General features: G+C 36.5%; 1 protein-coding gene across 10 annotated transcripts in view; it reads right to left on the bottom strand.

Annotated features, from left to right (window-relative positions):
• MAP3K4 (mitogen-activated protein kinase kinase kinase 4) overlaps positions 1–19,346 on the bottom strand; it is an 81,454-nt gene that overhangs the window by 39,868 nt on the left and 22,240 nt on the right. For 9 of the 10 annotated variants that reach the window (XR_003253600.1, XM_026066481.1, XM_026066478.1 and 6 more), the window contains exons 3-5: positions 10,604–11,985; positions 5,790–6,032; positions 582–728 (exon numbers count right to left, since the gene is read on the bottom strand). Coding sequence is in view for 9 of the 10 variants with exons in the window: in XM_026066481.1 (XP_025922266.1) it covers positions 582–728; positions 5,790–6,032; positions 10,604–11,985 (1,772 nt within the window). In the remaining variant the exon portion in view is untranslated. Of the gene's footprint in view, positions 1–581; positions 729–5,789; positions 6,033–10,603; positions 11,986–13,223; positions 13,296–19,346 lie in introns of those variants that run through there. The other variant, XM_026066482.1, reaches the window with a different exon arrangement.

Raw genomic sequence — 19,346 nt, 5'->3', positions numbered from 1 at the left:
AGGAGGACAAAACCCAAACAACTCACAAGAGAAAAATGAATCAATCTCATCAAGGGAATACGATATCAAATAAATTATTATTCTTTTGTGGTTTTGATTTAAAATCTACTAGAGGCCAAGAGCTTGTCTTTAAATGCCTCTTTGTGTTTAGCTTATTGCAATAACGAATACTTATTAAAAACAAGGCATCATTCTTGGATTAATGCAATACCAAGGCATTAAAACATGATATTAATCAAACAACTGTATTTTATTTAATAATAAAAGATTAGACTATTTAAATCTCTGCAATTTACAATTCTATTTATGAACCGTTTTAGTACAAATACAGACAATTTACAAGTCTACTGTACCACAGTCCAGTAAATAAAAATTGATATTGTCTTTATATGCTAATTTGTTCTTTGTTTAAAATGACAAAGGCCTTACAAGGGTCATTAAAAGAGTAAAATGAGGGCAATACAGCACCATGAAAAACATTATCAGGACCTATGTCTGACAGGGGCAACAGATTTCCAACAGTAATAGCCAGAATAATAAACTTATCAGAACTCCAAATACATTCTCTTTTTGAAGCTTACCATTAACATTTTATGCAGGTCCTCTTCAAAAGAATCAATGTTGCAGTCAATCTTTTGCAAGTCATCTAACACCTCACGTAACATGAACTGATAATATTGCTTCATTAACAGGCCGCCCTTCAGGACCTCTTTACACTCTCTTACTAGCTGCAAGAGAAAAACCCACAAACTGCAATCAGTAAAGATATTACTCTTAAATTCTCTTGAATTGAAAGTTTAATTTGTCTAAATACGTCAGTTTGTCACTACCTAATTTCTACAGCTTTTAGAGATGAATACAGTCTCTCTACATGTCTCCAGGAAAGATCTGCACTAGTTTTCCAGGGTTATTTAATTGCCATCATGCCACTTGCCACATAATTGTAAAAAGAGTTGGAGGCAGATGTTTCAGATTTTGTCCTTCAYGCAGGGCCACAGCAAGCAACTTACTGGATAGGTTGAAAGTTTGGGCAACAGGCCTCACAATCATCAGTGCACTTGACAGCAGCTTGAAGATCTATGAGAAGTATTTTACTACGGGAACTTCAGTCTCAATTTATTGGGAAGGTGTCTACAACTCTAAAACCTGTACCAGACCTGAAAACAGATGGAGTTTCTTCCACTGTTTCACTGAAAAAGGCTGAAATCAGGCAAGCTATCTTTTAATCAACAGAAGTGGCCATTTTGGTCAAACAGCTGTCTCCCCTACCTGAAAGCTTACAGCTTTTATTTATTTGAAGAAACAGGCACAACAACAAACACAGGAGTACATAAACAGTACCACAGGTTTCAAACCTACACTAGCAAATGTCTTTCTTTAAGTCTTTCCAGTGCTAAGCTTTTATTCTTTTGAAATTATCATCAGTATCCCGGTCTGACAACCCCTGATCTTTTCTGAGCAACAACTTTATTAAATCAAGAGTCTGAGAGAATGAGAGTGAAGATAGGGTCATTTGGAGAGGCAGAGGGAATGGAATTGTTGGTTAATCTCTGCTTTTTTAAATTCTTCTGTAATGACTGTCCTTGCAAAAGAAATTATCAATATAGCAGACTCTATGCATGAGAAAAAATGACATGAAAGCAAAAAACATACAAGAAATAACAATATTAAAGCATCAAGATTTCTACTGAATTTGTTACAGGCCAAAATGCATTATGCTATGCACCATAAACACGCAGGGGTGAGGGGAGGTAATTTTATAAACTCTATTGTTTAAAAATTATCATTAGTTAAGCGAAAARAAGGAAAAAAAATGTGTGATTTATTTTAAGATGGAAATCCAAAAATTAGCTATTTACATACCTAGCATGACACATATTTAAAAATAAAGTGTATTCGTCAGTCTCCATTCACATACAGCGTACACTGTGCCAACCTATTCTCTTGTTTTGCCCTTGGATTCACAAAGGAGCATGTAATTTGTTCAAAGAAGTTGAAATTTATAGCTAATTGCCCATTATTCACAGAAACAGATGGGACTTTGCAGTATCACTTGTTCATAAAACTTTGCTACATAGGATGGTATATTTTACAGATACACGCAAAGTYCACTTTTAAAACTTCCATTCCAAATTAGCATACTATTGAAACTTCATTAAAAATAGATTTTTTTAAAACAGTATTCTTTCTTCTAAAAATACTGCTGTACACAAATACACAGTGTTACTGAACAACAGAATATAGGATTTACAAAAAAACTTGTAATAATGCTAGGCATTTTAAGTGTCAACTTGTTGAAACTGAAACTAGCAATGCAATAGGCAACCCCCAAAGATGGTCTATAAGGGACATCGTAAAGAATATGCAGTTTGCTTAAGCTGAAGATATTATCACTATTATTAGTCTGTTTGTTGGGTGTCTTTTTGTTTAGCAATTCTGTACACGAATTTCTTTTCTGCAAACCAGGTGGTGCAGGTCACACAGCTTCCATTGTAATTTATAGCAAGCAAGTTTATAATAAGGATTTCATTGTTTCATATATTTATTTGACCTATAAATTAAGTATCTGTCACCAAACATGCAAATTTTCCTATTCCAGTAGTTTTCAAAATTTACACCACCACCTACTCTAAGTGACCTATAACTGATGCACAAAACCTTTCTCAGCAGAATGCATTAACCAGTTAGTACTTTGTGGCAATTGCCCTAAGTGGTATCAGTCAGAAACCAATCACAAACCAGGTAACTGTGACTATTTCACCACTTTTCAACCAGGTCAGACTACCCTGCAGTAGCGTGAGTCACATGACAATAATGCTCCTTAAGTAGTCTGCACAAAATGTTTACGGCTGACGTTAAGGACAGCTAATTCAAAAATTTTAAGAACCAACACATGCTGCTAAGACTATCTAGACAAGAGCGACTATTGTCAGATACTGCTTTCCCCATCCAAATATATATCCTTTAATTGGCTTCTTCTTTAATCATTAAAACACATTCAAATATTGCTTGGCTAAAAAATGTGTGGATAATAGAATTAGTAATTAAGTCAGTACCAGGATCGATTTACAATATGCTACAGTGCTTCTACTTATAGACTTACTTGAACAAGTAAGAAATTACTTAAACTTCATTTCTCTAATACAGTGTCCTATAATCTGGAACTAAAAACCTTTTAGTAGTACTGTCCACTGATTTCCTCACTGATTTTTATAAGGAGGAAGTCTCTATAGTACAACAGCACCATCTACTACCTCTTGGAGATGCAAACTGTTATGCAAGATTAGAGAGGTATCTGACAGCTATTCTGCAGAAGATAAAGCACTGTAAGACACTCAACACACACAAGACAAAAAATATCACTTGCCAGTTTAAACAGACAAAAAAGTGGGAGTCTAGCCACCTAAAAAAAAAAAAGAAGAAGGAATATAGATTTCAAAATCAAGCACACAAATGCACACACACCCCCTTCACTTCTCAGCAAGAAATGCAGAACTGGTAAGAATCACCTTGAACTGTTCCAGGAACTACACTGCCACTACACAACATTAAACTGCAATTAAAAGAGAACAGCTCTTCAATACACAGAATAATCAGGATCACAGAAGGTATTGCTAGAAGTGAAACATGGAGGAGAACTCTCAAAAAGGAGAAGTTGGTGAGAAAGGATGGGAGAAAGAAAGTACATTTCAGGAAGCATATAATCTGTTCTGTATCTTTTTATTTATTTATTTATTTTTAAGAATCACCTTGGAGAAGTTGAGGATCAAGACTGGCATGCATAATATAGTCAAACAGTGCTGCTACATGTTTCAAATGGTACCAAAAAGTAACAGATATTTAAGGACTGGATGGTCCACTCAGACCATCACTACAGAAACAGAATGGACTGTACTATGTGAATACGAAGAAAGACTGAAGGGACTAGCTTTGTTCAATGTAGAAAAGAAAAGGCTAAAGGGGTATCTAATCACAGTCTTTCAGTACCTAAAAGGTAGTTATAGAGAAAATGTAGGCACTCTCTTCACAAGGATGTACAGTGACAGGCCAAGAGGCAACAGGCACAAATTGCTTCAGGGGAAATTCTCTCTAGATATGAGAAAAAAAAATTCTTCACCATGAAAACAATTAAACATTGAAATAGGTCGCCCAGAGAACTAGTGGAGTCTCCCTCACTGCAAATACTCGAGACCTGGTTTGACAGGGCCCTGGATAACCTAATCTAAGGCCCAACTTTCAACAAAAGGTTGTACCAGATAATCTCCAGAAGTCCCTTCCAACCTAGACTTTTCTGTAATTCTGTAATATTTTGTCAACTCGAAGAACAAAACAGATCCCTAGACTCCATTTTGAAACTGCTCAAGACTTTAGGAATCATAATTCCTTCAGGAAGTAAAATGAACTATTTGTGAAATATCCTCCACAGCTCCTTCTGGTGTTCAGGAATATTGCCTGGGGTAGCAAGAATTTGCTGAGTTGAATTCATGTGTTCAGTGTAATTAGTGAGACAGTATATACTATCAAACTGGTCTGCAACATGTATATTGTTTTCACAGCAAGAAGCTGTCACCTTTACTTAACTCTGAAAGCCCACAAAGAAGCTAAGGGACATGCAGGTAAAAATTATCCATAGTCTCTGGAAAACAAGGATATTTCACTGTCAGATTTTACTATAATGTGACTCATAAGATTGACATTGTAGGTCCTGTACTATTGGATACAAGAGGATTCAAAATCCTAGAAGAATCCCAAGGAAAGAAAGAGGGGAGGGGAAACAAAAATACAGACTGTCAAAGAAACGCTTGTCAGAAACTTAAATTACTTGATTAACATACTTGGAACTATAAAGTAACTTAGCAATTGCTTTTGGAATGCTGGATAACTGGAATGTGAAATCATAAATCAGCCTGAGAGCATACCTAAATGTTGACCCTGAAGGACCACCTGATGAAGCCACAATTTGCTCAATTTGCTCATGTTTGTCAGGGGACTGGAGGATGACTTTAGATCAATACCTTTGTTCAAAGTCTGGTTCAGGGCATCCTAAAAAGATTGTCTGAATAGTCCTCCTTAGATCAAACAGCCATCAGAAAACAAATCCCAATACAATATTCTCAGCTAGTGACAGGATTGTTCAATACCTTCAGAAAGTATCAGATATTTTATATACAAAAATTATTTCAGGAAGTAAAATCGTTTTGGGTTTGGTTTTTTTTTTTCTCCCCTCTCTTAATCAACCTACACTATGTGCCCTCTGAATTTTGGCAGAGGTCTTACATTCACAAAGGAAAAAGGATCAAATCAAAGAAAAAACAAATACACAGACACTTAAATCTGTCCCTTTAAAACTAGTCACTCTGCCTAGGGAACACAAATAGAGAAAAAATGTTTATGTTCAGACTGTTGAACAAGGCAACACATAATAAAGATTCAAATTTAGAGTAGACAAGGAAATTAACAGTTATACATCCATTTAATGCCAACTATTTAAACCATTTTGTGGACAAGCTTATATAGCTTATAATGCAAATGGATCACCATTTACTTTCACTGGCTGATAATTCTTTAATCACCAGTTTTGACTCCTGAAAGTCTAAATCAGAGAAGTACATATGACCAGTTGTTTACTTTGTAAAAAACAAATCTCCATAAGAAATACAAGACTATAAATTATTACAAAATTACATACTACCATTTCTTAAGCAAATCCTCTTTAAACAGACCACCTTACCACAACAAAAAGACAAAGTAATTTCAAATAATAAAAATAAAGAATAGTTGAGGCAAACCTGCTTAATACTCAAAAGAGATGGTTCCCCAGCAGGTCTTTGTTCCAACCTTAGCTTGAGACATTCATGGATAACATTGAGCAGGACTCGGCAAAGGACCAAGAATGCAGGTTCAAAAGATGGTAAATCCATAGATTTCAGCTCTTCCCATGATACAGTGCTGCATTTTTTCTCACAGGAAGGCGGGGAATTTAATAACTGCACATAATCTGAACACAACATGGGATCTGGAAATTCTGAAAACTGTAACAAGAAATAGGTATCGTGAAGAGGATCCTTAACTTTAAGATTTAGGGTTTGTTTTAAGTAGCATGCACAAAAGATTATCTTTAAAAGATAAGTTTTTATTTCAGCTACCTTTTAATTAACTGACAAATCAGCCACAGCAGTTTTTTTTGTTTGTTTGTTTTTTTTAAAGCTAACTTTCTACTTTTTTTAGAGGATCACCAGGCTGAGGAAAGCAATCATGGACCCTTGAGAGTGAACAAAATCTCTTATTTTGTGTTTTCCTTAAGATGATTAAAGCATCCACTAAAGCAGRACAGCCTTTGCTGTATAGGAAGAAACTGCTATTTGAGGTTAACGTGAATATACAASTTAAGCCTAATATATAGGAACATATATTCAGGTCATTCTGAGATACAATACCTGAAAATTTTACAAAATATATTTAAAACCAAAAAAACAACAACAACCCCCCCCCCAACCAACCYCTCCAAAACAAAAAACCCAAACAAAAAAACCCCTCAAACCCTCATAAAGCCCCCCAAAGCCCCATAAAAAAAAACTAACTCCCCCCAAAACAAAAAAAACCAACCCCCCAAAAAACAACAAAAAATCCCCAAACCCGCCAAGAACCCCCTCAACCAATCCCCCCAAACCAAAAACACACACACAAAAAACAAACAAACAAACAAACAAACAAACAACACACACAATCAAGAGGCCTTACACCAATGACTATACCTAGAAAAACAAGTTTGCACTGGGCTATGTCAGGTGAGTAAACTCATTCTTTACGTTTGTACTGCATCAGCAACTTCTTGTTTTCCAACTATTCTATTTAAAAATTCACACTGCAAAGTAATGCAATGTTCAAGAGTCACTAGCTAAATTCACCAAAACAACTGAAAAAATAGCTTAAAAACTCTGGCAGATGTAAGAAATTGAAACTGGAATTACAAAAGGAAAACAAACTAAAAGGAGATCTACTTGATATCTTTTCCAATTAATAAAAATAAACTTGAAAATAACTATATATTGTAGATATCTAAACTATATATCATCTTATAATGTTCTAATCAAAGATGTACATGCAGGCACCGTTTGTTTTAATTTAAATTTACTTTAATTTAAATTTTCAGAAAATTTGGACTTTAATATGTGTGCAGTTTGCAATAAAGAAAACTACACACTGTACATCACCTAAGAAAAAATGTGCCTGTAAGGTTTGGGCTCTTTCACCCAGATTGAACTTGCTTTATTCCAATTCTTAATTCATACTTGCTAACTATAACACCTGAATATCCTTCACTGACATATTAATAGACATAATTAGCATTTGTTACCTTGTTCTTCAGTGCCAAATCTAACTAGCATCACTTCAAAGGTTGAAATGAACAGATTAACAGAAATTGGATCAAATGATAAAATGATGCCTAGAAAGCTAAAAACTTTCACACACACTAATCATATTTAACCTCATGATCTAACAGAAAATAGAAGAAGAAATTATTCCTTTACACCTACATACACATTTCTGACATTTTGTGCCTACAGTATCGTACAAGCTCTGCATTCTCAAAAGAGCCACACAAAATCACAGTTCCTGACAGAGTCAGTTTTCTAAGTATTTTTATTTTTTAATAATTTGATGCTTGACTCTGTTGGGGAGGATGGAATAGCATATTCATTATAACTAATGTTGGCACAAAATTTATTATGAGCTGCAGGTTCTTAAGTGGTTTATAAAACCACTAGCTCACTATGCAGAGATAGCAAATATGCACGAGTAGGGATTTCCGCTATAGCTGCTATAGCTGAATTTTAATCACTAGTAGATCTACAGTACAGGAACTTATCTTCTTAAAAGGTATACTAATAGGCCTTCTTTTTAAACTGACTCCTTTCAAAAAAAAAAAAAAGAAACAAAAATCTACTTCCTGGAGAATAGCACCAGTGCTAAAGGCTTTTAAATGAGAGATTTTAATTAGCAATAGATCATGAAAATACTACACTTACTACTAGAGTACAACAAAATATTTGAAAAAAAATCCTCACTGTAATGCAAGTGTGGTTTTAGAAAATTTAGTTCTGATAAAAATATTAAAGAACTAGCCCAGCAGCAAAAATAACCCAACAAAACAATGCGTTATTTCATTTTCTAACATTAAGGAAAACAGCACAAGACTTTGAAACATAAGGGCTTAGTTTTAGTTCCTTGACCTTCTATTATTCAACTTGACTAAACTTAATTCTCAGCAGACCCAATTTTAAACAGATTAAGGGTCTACAAAAACCCAAGGTTCTACAAAAACCCAAGAAAACAAGAATCAAGCAATTCATTGAGATCCTACATAAAAATCTATAGTCAAAAGCATAGCTAGTTAAATGAACTAAAAATAGGGTGCAAGCGCTTTAGATGTTGTTCTACTAAATTAGCTATATATTTAATTTTGTAATTTAAAATAAATATTAGCCATTTTCTTAAGACTCAAATCATAGAACTTCCAAAAAAAMCAGACTCTTGCTTGCATAAACCATGTTAAAATATTAGAACTTAATTATGACGAATGACACTTGTATTTAAAATTTTTCTAAAAACCTGTTTGTATAAACACATATATTTAAAATGAAATTAGCATTAATATAGATTTTTTAAATACAGTGGGAGAATTCAGAAAGAGCATTTTTGATGAAAACTAATGGTTAAGTAATAATAGAAGTGAAAACATGTTCACAGTTTTTAAAAATATATGTACACACATAAGCACACAGTCAATATATAAAAATAACTTATCAGAAGTAACAAAGATTAACTAAACACTAGTAGCTCTGACTTAATACAAATATCAGCTTGAACAGCACAGAAAAAAACCAAGACACTACATGTAAAGTACTGTCAGATGCAAATGCCAAGCAATTCAAAACTGTGTCTTCAATTTAATTTGATGTCATCTGTTGCTACAGCAGGTATCACACTTATGACAAATAGTGTTTTCTATTTTTGGCAGCATTCTTTTAATTTTAGGGCAGACGAAGAAGCTTACAATCCTTTTTTCATAACATTCACCTTTAGTCATGATACCAGTTCTTAAAAGAGAACAAAAGTCCAAAGAAAATGGAACAATTCCTGAAAATGACCATTCGAAGAAGTCAGGTAGAGAAGGAGGGAGAGATTATCATTACATCACACACAGGTCATCCACTGCTCTATTTCCAAAAGGTTTAGTTCTGTGAATCTTCAGCAAAGCCTTTAGTTACTGGTGTTTCACTAATTAGTTTTAAGAACACTTACTGACGTCCACATATTTAAGGTATTTAGCAATTTCAAAAATGTACATAAAATTATTTTCAATCCCCTCAAATTATGTTTTATTTCCCTTCATTTTTAAAGGTGTTTCTACCTATGTATTGAGCTAAACTTTTAACCCAAATACATGATTTTTTTTTTATTTTATTTTTTTGGTTACTATAACAGATACCTGCAAGTTTTGCTTACATACATGGCTATCTAGAAATAAACTTTTTTGTAATGCAAAATTTCCTAGAAAAAGTTGAAACCAACTGGAGAATAAATGAAAATTCAACTAATAGCTTTTTTTTGTTTTAAACAGTAATCTCTAAAAATTTCATAAATATGAATTTATGCATCCTAAAAATCAACTCCAAAGGAGGTAAACTTTCTCTCTCCTTTTGCAAATAAGAAGTCAACACAAAGATCAGCAATGTGTCAAAGATCACAAAAGGCATCTGTGTAAGAGCTGGCATAATATCATAAGATATCTCTTTATCTAGAATCCATGGTTAAGCCCCACACAATGCCATTTTATCAAGGAGGGCAAGTCATCCTGATTACTAGTTTTTCCTAATATAAAATTGCCTAACAGTTTATGTTAAGAAAAAATATTCAGCCTTGAAAGAGTTAGTGACCACAGATTACCATATGAAACTTCAGCTACTGTCCTTGGTTTACAGCTTACTGCACTTGGTTTATAGCTTACTTCATAATTTTTATTAACTCAGTTATTCTTAATTAAGCATATAACATCACCTAAAGAAAAAAAAAATCAAACTAAGAGCTAGCTGAAGGAAACATTCTTATTGTGCCAACACAGTATTTTACTTATTTAGACTAGGAAAAAGACCAATAATGATGTTTTGCTAAAGGCTATCTTCCAGAGAGACAGCCAGTCTTGAAGACAAGGAAAGGAAAACGTACCATTTCCCTAGCTAATCTGTACTCATGATTAAACTTCTGTGCCTGATTTTCCATTTCAATTTGTCTGACTTACAGCTTTAGCTGTTAGAAGATTGAATGAGCAAGGATGCTATCATAAAAATGTCATTTAAATTACAAACACAAGCAGAGAACTAGTTTGTGCTTCATACCAATTCTAGTTCAGGTCAAACAACAGATTTACTTCAGTAGTAGTAGCATAGGGCTCTTAATCATGACCTATGTTCTTTCTTTCTTTCAAAACCCAACAAAGCAACTGATATTTTCACAAGATCCCAATTCCCCTAGTTACTCTTAGAAACAATACTGCAGGTGGAGGTACTCCTGTTACCCACTTACTCTAGCAGGTACCTACCTCCAGCTGGTGATCGTTCCTTACCAACGCCATACGGGCCCTTTGCAATGAACCATGCATTAGCTTGTGCAGTCTCAAAATTAGCTTCCTCAACCCCATTTGCTTCAGTGCTTTATCTACAAATGGCCTGTAAATAGAGGTCAAACAGTGTTTGCTGCAGCCTGCCTCAGCACTGCATTCTGGAATAACCCAAGAGGCAGAGTCATCCTCAGATTCAAGCCTATCAAGCTTCCTTGAAAAATGGTCCTGAAAGTCAAAATTTGGCTTATTAGTAAAATTGTTCTTGATGGCTTGTCTAAGTTCCTCAACATTTTCCTCAGAGATTTGTTCTTCACCATCACTCTCCTCTGTGCACATTCCTGAGGATTCCTTTACTTCTGTTTCCCTATCAACTTCCTCATCCTCTGGATCATTGTCCTTAGACGGTCCAGGAGAAGGAATTTCAAACACTGGCCAGCCAATGTCAGAAAGATTTTTGATGCCCAAAACAGTTCCCATAATCCTTAGTTTTTGATTTAAGTCTTTTGTAATGTTTAACCACAGACAGAGTGCCTGCACTCTGTCTTGGAAGTCCTTTGCAGCATACTTTTCATAGTCCTTTTGAAGAGCCTGCAGAGATGGATAAAGTGCTTCTATATACTCTAGCAGCTCCATTATCCGCTTTACTTGCTCAAATGAGACCCGCTGGCGATGGAGGTGTTCATGGTAACTTGAGTAACCCAAAGCACTAGTTCCATGTGTTGCTTTGCAAACTCCTTCTCCTGTAGTACCATTGAGACTGGCTCCATTTTTTACACAGGAGAAGCTTCCATAGTTTACTTTGAAGGTGAGGATTTCATTGATAATATCAGGGATGGCTTGACGGGCCGCATAGAGATATAGGTCTTGGTCATTAATGCTCCGGCCAGCATGCCAAGCTTGCAGCTCCAGCCAGATCAGTTCATTGGATCGGTTCAGCCAGACAGAAGAGGTGTTTTCCTGTCCTCTTTGCTCCCTGTCCTTTTTCTTCGAGACTGAGGTAAGTTTTAACAAAAGCCGCAGGGTTTCAAAGAATTTTAAGCGGTCTGCTGGGCAATCAGTCCTAGAAGTCTGGCGTGCAGTTCTGGCTATTGGCATGGGCACAGAGACTGGAAGCTTAGCATTGCTACAGCCAAGGCTGAGGTAAGGCTTATTGAGATCAACATCTGGAATTGTTTTTTTTGGCAAAGACCCACCAACTGAGTCTAACATAAATGAGCACTGCACATTTTTCTTGTGATCTCGTTCTGTTGTCCTTAGGGTGGCTCGGTTCTTCTTCCCTTGCTTATAGCTGTGCTCTTCCATATTCTCAATGGTTTTCCCATTGTCTTTATGCACAGACTGAGTTGGTAAACCCATTTTTTCTGTAAGAGAAAAAAAAGTGACTGCAGCAACAAGAAAAAACAACAGCAACAAACCACTGATTCAACCAGCTCCAGATCACTTTTCTTAGGGTGTGGATATAATGTTTCTTCATGCCAATAACACAAAATCTGCGAGTGTAAAACGTAGTCTCAGAAATTACCATGAGTCTAGCTGAATCAATATAGCAAAGGACAATTTTCTCTCCTCTTGCTTTACTTCTTATGTAGAAGCGACCTCGGAGAATTTTCATTATTTTGAGTATGTCATCTACACAGAATTCTGGATTATCAAAAGGCAAAGAATGGTTTCCAAAGTCATTTTTTATATGCTTGTCACACAGCCTCCCAAATAAAAACTCAAAATGCAGAACAACATTAAGGTTTCTAAGTCAAACACTTAGAATTAAAGAAATTCCATGCTTAAAGTGCACGTGCAATTTCATAAAAACTGCAGCATGTATGGTTCTGAAACTATTTAGTTTGGACAATCCAGCCTTGGCACCAGTGGGAGCTTGATCTTAGGTCCACGAAACAATTTGATGTTGTCCATCAAATACTCAACCTGAACACCAGCAGCCTACGTCCCTGTTCTCCCCACAAGCCGCCATTGCCTTCTCCCTAACCACGTAATAGCAGCCTTTTTCTACCTCATAGTGCAAGCAACCTCCTCTTCTCTTCCTGTGCTTTCCTCAGAAGCAGCAGACATTCATCATATCACTCTTTTCTAGCACTAACAAAAACACTTCAATCTAGACTTTGCATATCAGGTCAGGAGGTAATAGTTGGTTGGTGTTCAGACATTGGTTCCCACCCTCTTAAGGAAGTGGTGACAGGCTGGAGAGAAGCATCTGTAGACTAGCTGCAGTCCAGTGGTCACCAGCTGGAACACAACAAGCTCCGTGGTCACACTCCCCCCCCCCCCCGCCCCGGGCCCCCGCTTAATGCAAGAACAGAAAAAAACCTTACAGAATGATTGCTGAATATTTTGGCTTCTTTTTACTGTTCACTGTACAATTCTGAGCATTATCTGCTGCACATAGCTCTCTTCCCACTCTTCTATAGGAAGAGGTAATAATTTTCATAGGGTCTTTGCTACTGTGTTCCTCATTATAATATCCATTAATACCATAAATACTAATAAGCTTATTTGCAAAACAACCCTGTTCAGTGTAAGACAATTGCCATTCCACATACGGAAAATTATGATAGAGAAAGACCAGTCAAGCCACCACACTTACAGGTGCCAAAATGGTAAGAGCTATTGCTTGACATTTCGGAATATTTAGCACTGTGTTCAAAGCTCCTTGACTTCAAAAGTACCTTGGATGCGCAACATTTCTGCGAACCAAACCCCAGAATCTCTAGCTTGGCTCTGGGAAAACATGAAATATTGTAAATTATTAATGATGACACATGAAGAGTTTCATTTGTGTTACTTGCCTAGTGTCATGCAAACTCTGATGACAGAATCCTGTTATCAGATGATGCACTTTACTATCTTATTAACTATCAAATTATCCTTCATTCTTGTTTCATTCACTACATATCTTCCAATACCTGCAGCATCTTGCAAGTCATATAGAAATCAGTTTCCTTCATTACAAAATTCCATTCGATCTCTAACAAGATAAGACAGCAGTTCTCTGGAAAAGAATTGGTGCAACAATGTAACTCAAAGACTATCTAAATGTATGCATGCAAAGGAGTTGTATTAAGGTTGCATAGTAGAGAGGTATGTGGACAGAGCACTTTCCTCCCAAATCTGGAGCATTCCTCTCAAATGTGTTCTATGTGATTTGCAGAAAGAGCTACCAGGAAAAAAGAAAAAAAGAAAAAAAAATGCTTTAGAAAGTATATGTACTCCTATCATGAATAATTTCTAGACTGTTACAAAAGTCTTAAGAGTATTGTACCAGTTCAGGAAATGTTATGAATGAATGGTATAGTCATTTACATTCACAGGCATACTGAAGAATGCAGAGACAGTGCCTCAAGAATTTGTACGTCAGACCTTAGCGCCTTTTGACAACAGAAGCACAAGATGTGAATCACTTGAGCTGCATCTGGGCTCAATCAGAAAGAGAAAAAAAGCAAATGTATAAAGAAATCTAAGTCAGTATAGTTTCATTAGAAAGGAAATAAGGAAAGAACTGGAAAGAAGAATACCATTTTAGTATAAGACAGCAAAACTATAGGTCCAGATCATCAGTTCCCCAAACTCATTTTACTGAACGAAAAGCATCCCACACAGCTGATAACTAAGAACACAGGTCTGCAGCTTTTGCAGCTGGGCTATAGGAAAGGAATGACCGGTGGGAAAATAACAAAAAAGGCCTCCAGCCATGTGCAATTTAGAATTGTATTCCAGGCTTTATTTAATCTCTCTAATCTTGTTTTTACTCTTGAGATTAGACACCAGAAAGCAAGTCCTGCTGAAATAAAGCTTTCAGTTTCACCTTGGCTAGCATTAGAGGCTAAGCCAGTTAAGGCAAGCAAGTCTGCGTGTATGCAGACACTCCCATGAAACTTGCATTCTCCCCCTCTTTCTCCAGAGCCTATTGGGAACCTCAGAGGCGCATCCCCTCCCAGCTTCCAAGCAAGGCTTGCCTGGCGTTTGTGCTGCCAGAGGCTGCAATTCAAGCAGGAGCTCTYGCCAGGGTGCACACAACAATCCTCCAACTAAGAGCAGCAAGGCCACTTCACCTCTGGCACTTTCTAACATCTCTGGAGGTTTATACAGATCTGCCAACAATTCCATGTTTAAGCACAGCCCCCCACGTTAAAGAAAAAAAACGGGGGGGGGGGATATCAGACAATCAGCCACACGATCATACTCAGGACAAGGTTTGCCAGTAAAGGCACTATCTTTTATTAGACCAACAGGTGTAACTGGGAAATACAAACAAGCTTTTGGGCATACTAATCTTTCCTGAGGTCTGAAATAAAAGCAGGAAACTTCAAAGCTAAACAAAAGTTGAAAACAATGATATCACTACAGGCTTCTTCCAATATACCAAAGTATTTCGCCCTTCTTTCTGCTCCCTTAAGCTATTACAGCTATAGTAACCTCACCACTATGGCATCATACTGACAAAAAACAAGGATTCCCAACAAATTCATAACTTTAAAAACATACTATATCACTCCTAATCTGATCTGCTTCTCTTTACTTAGCTTCCCCTCCAGCTTCTATTCTCCACCCAACTTCCCAATCCCCACCATCTCCTATTCTGCCCACCCACCTCCTTCTGCCACACCTCACCCCATTCAACTTCTTCCCACTTGCCATTAACAGCATTCAAGTCTGTTCTCCAGGTTCCTCTTTTCAGTGTACTCTCATTTTTCACAGTTCTAGCTCTCATTCCCTCTACAAGTTATTCTGATAGTTTCTTTCTCCAAATTGCGTAGTCCCAACAGTTCTAAGAGCACTAAAACATTTCCCAGCTGTCTAGTTCAGGGCCTGAAGAACAAAGCCCAGAATGTTGCACAGAATGCAAGATTTCCAAAACACCTAGAAAGCTTTTGCTCAGAAACTGAAGTTTGCTCAAGTCTGGCAAACTCATAGGGCAAATCTGTGAATTTTTTTAGTATCACAAATCTGTATGAGTTAGCATGCATTATAACTATCCTATTGCTTAGAAACAGCATTTCAGTAGACTTTTCTTTAGAAAGACTAGTTCATTAAGATAACTGGGTAAGGAACACTGACAAACATTAAACTTACAATCTTAAAATATTAATCTTAATTACAAACCCTGTTTTCGGCTGCTAATGAGCCATAAGCAACTTAATAGTGTGACCTCAAACATCGCCTCCTTCTACTTCCCACATCCAAAACAAAATATAATTTAATCCTTCCATAGTTGTGTAGGACTGGGGTTGGCTATGATGTATACATTGGCATTTAACTCTGAAAAAGTGGAAAATATCTTCTGGAGAATATATGGAAGAAAGAAGAATCACTAAGTCGTAGAAGAAGGAAGTGGAAAGATCCTGGTTCTCACTGAAAGTCTAAAGAAAGAAAATAATTAATGAAGGCTGCACGGTGAACAGGACTGTTACTTGTATTTTAAAAGCACTGCACAATGTTATATAAAGTTTGGTACAGAAAAAGCAAGCATTTGCAGAAGGGGAAAAGAATCTCGTGGTTAAGGTAAATGATTGTCATTCTAGAAAATTTAGTTCAATTTCTGATTCTGGTCAAATACATAAACTGTGTCAAGTATGCAACTTAAAACAAGCTTTTCAAAAAAGTACCCACTAAAAGACAGCTGCTCAACTTCAGATCTGACTTGTGAAAACACTGAGTACTTGCAGATGAAGTCATTTGGAACTGTATTTCTACAGAGAAGTTTCTATTAACTTACCAGATAGTCTGGGGAAAAAAAAAGGGGCTCTGTCTCAGACTTGCCACCCAAAAGCAGTAGCAAACTTTCTGCAAGGATGATTCACTTCTACAAGCAAAGGATTTACAAGCAGCATAACAGTCTATTAGGTTATCCGTATTTCATCTAGATACCATCCACACCATCCAATTTGTTTTTTAGACTTGGGATTTGCAAATCTATAATACATCTACAAAGGCAACTAATAAAGATGTGACCAGTAAGTCAGTTCTTAAGCATTCTGCTTATTTTACATGCATGTGTCTTGCAACACATTTTTAAAATAACCATTTTTTAAATTAAAAGGTTTGAAGTTCTCCATTTGTCTTATAATACAGGTAACACTGAGAAACATTAAGATATCATGTCACTATCCAGAATCAAAGCATAACTCAACAATTTTAACATAGTAACTGCTTTTTGCAAATATAAAGTTCATTAATACCTGTTCACTACTTTTATTTCTGAAACTCTCACATCTTTCTCTGAAAAGCTACCAAGTACAATAGCAGACAACACACAAAAATCTGACTCAAACACAGTTTTGCTCCTGGATATGGAGACCTAGCAGTGATTCTGTGAAGTCTGCTACAGAATCCACTATCATCATTGATTTTATACTAATCTGCTCAAACACTAGTGTGTCAGATAGCAGTATCTAACCCTCTCCGGTTACTAACTAGTGAGAGTTAACTGGCATTATAAGAGGCAGAACACACGCTTAAAATTACTGTTGAGCATATTAGCTTGAATTTCATGCCAGTTGGCATTGCTATGAGAAGGCAACAGCACAGCCCAAGAGGCTAAGACAGATGAGCAGCAAGAGTGTAAGCTTTGCAGGAAAGAAGGAAAATGAAGGATGGCAGACATGAAACACTTAAAACAAAGCAAAACAAAACAAAAAAAACAAACAAAAAAACCACATCTGAGGTAGATTAGAAACACATTGCCTTTTAACAGCATTTTGATGCTAAAGATTTTGATAACCATGTAAATTAAATAATGAGAACCCCATGCAAATTCAAAGATCATTTTCTGAACTTAGTTTACTGAACCGTAGTTACCAGGAGGTTCTTTAAACCCCTTTGAACATTTATATTTTTAACATGTTATTCTCTTCCAATATTTGTCTTCAGATCCTCCCCACCAAAAGACTAAAAGATAAGTTTAAAACATTATGGTTCATTATTAGACATCCAAAATGCCCTGATATTGTCTTCCTGTTCTTGGATACTCATCATTTAACAAAGCCCAAGCACAATGATATACAAATTGTTTAAAAATCCTCTCATGTCCACAGTTGTCAGTAATTCAAACACACCCTGATAGTTCTAGAATAACTGTTAAAGTTGTAACTGTATGAATTCCTACTAGTAATTTTACTGCAGTTTTGTAATGTAGACTTAAATCAACTAGTAAAGAAAGTTCAGCTGTACTAACAGATTTTTAGTTATGATTACCTCCAGTGGTGCGTGAGGCAGGTAGGTTTAATGACCAAGCAACTATCGACTGGTGAGAAGAGGCACACTGCAGAGGGCTGGGATCTTAAAAAGCTCATTGAAAAATGAGAAAATGAGCAAGTGATCAAAGACAAAAATAGAGATTTACCCCCCCCCTTTTTTTTTAAGTCAGTCAGAAATGCAATGAAGTAGAAAGTAAATGCAATAAGCGTAGTGCACTGATGCACGTACTCATCTCTCGCTAGCATCTTACATGGAACGTTATTTAAAATACAGCACTAATTTTTATACCACRTTATTAAGGGAGACAACCTAAATTGCATGCACAACCATACAGTAATATATAAGAAGCTGCTATTTTCTCTTAAATGAAAAACAGCACACAAAACTAAAAATTTTTAGGGCACTGAGTATGCTCCCATTTCGTTGATCATAGTCCTGACAGAAATCACGTAGGCGGCCACAGTCAGTCTTTCCCTTTACCCGGAGTCTGCACAGGTTCCACAGGTAGTTAGATGATATTGCTCAAAACTCCCACTAGTGGGTTGAGCTTACTCAGCCACTCTGTACAGCACAGCTGGGGTGGGGAGGGCTCAACATGCCTCCCACTAGCCATAACTGCTGCTTCTTTAAAGAAAGAAAATACTGGACTTTATTTCTTACACAAATTCCCTTTTCCGCTTCCTCTTTTTCATCACACATGCATGTGCAAAGACACGCACAGAAACAAAAGAAGTTAATGTTTGGAAGGGTCATGATGACCAGTGAAGGGAAAGTAAAGAAGGCAGTGGCAGGAGTAGGTGACAACACATGGAGCGTTTACAGAACAAAGGAGGAMAGGAACAAACAGCTTGTCTACAAGGGAAACTCACTGGTTCAGCTGAATCAACGCACACCAAGATGTAACAGTAAATAAAAAGCAGGACAAATTGCATTTAGAACCATATCAGCTAAAACAGTTGATTACTATCAGGTACTGTGTTAGTTGTGCATACAGACATGATCTGAGTCAGAAGAAAACAGCACCCAAATGCAATTACTGCCAGTCCGAAGGGACAGATCCTCTTTCTTCTATTTAGCTTCCGACTACAACACCCACTTCACGGTCTACTACGGTTCTAGTGTTTCATGCACTACCAAACACAAAATACTGCCATTCAAAGATGTGTAACTGCATCACTCCCTCAAAATGTTAATCATCTCATTAATCTCAATTTAAAATACTCCCTTTGCTTATAATTTTCATAACCTCCTTTTACAATTCTTGTTTCTTTCGTCACCAGCCTTTTCTCCGTAGTTCCACACCACCATGGTTTTCAGATCATTCCCTACTGCACTTTGCGCCCTTGGTACGGCCTTCTTGCATATCTCAATTTCATGAATTGTCCAGCTCATTTCAGAGTTGAATGGGAGCATTCTCCCTATTCTCCATCCTTGACTCCAACTGAATTTCTATGACTGATATCTAATAGGTAATTTGCTTTCTTGTTATGTTTTGAGGATAGTGGTTTAGGTC

Source organism: Apteryx rowi, unplaced genomic scaffold, assembly GCF_003343035.1.
Source record: "Apteryx rowi isolate R43461 unplaced genomic scaffold, aptRow1 scaffold_241, whole genome shotgun sequence".
In the NCBI taxonomy this organism is placed as follows: domain Eukaryota; kingdom Metazoa; phylum Chordata; class Aves; order Apterygiformes; family Apterygidae; genus Apteryx; species Apteryx rowi.
Note: the sequence above shows the minus strand (reverse complement) of the source record. Positions and strands in the feature narration are given on the sequence as shown.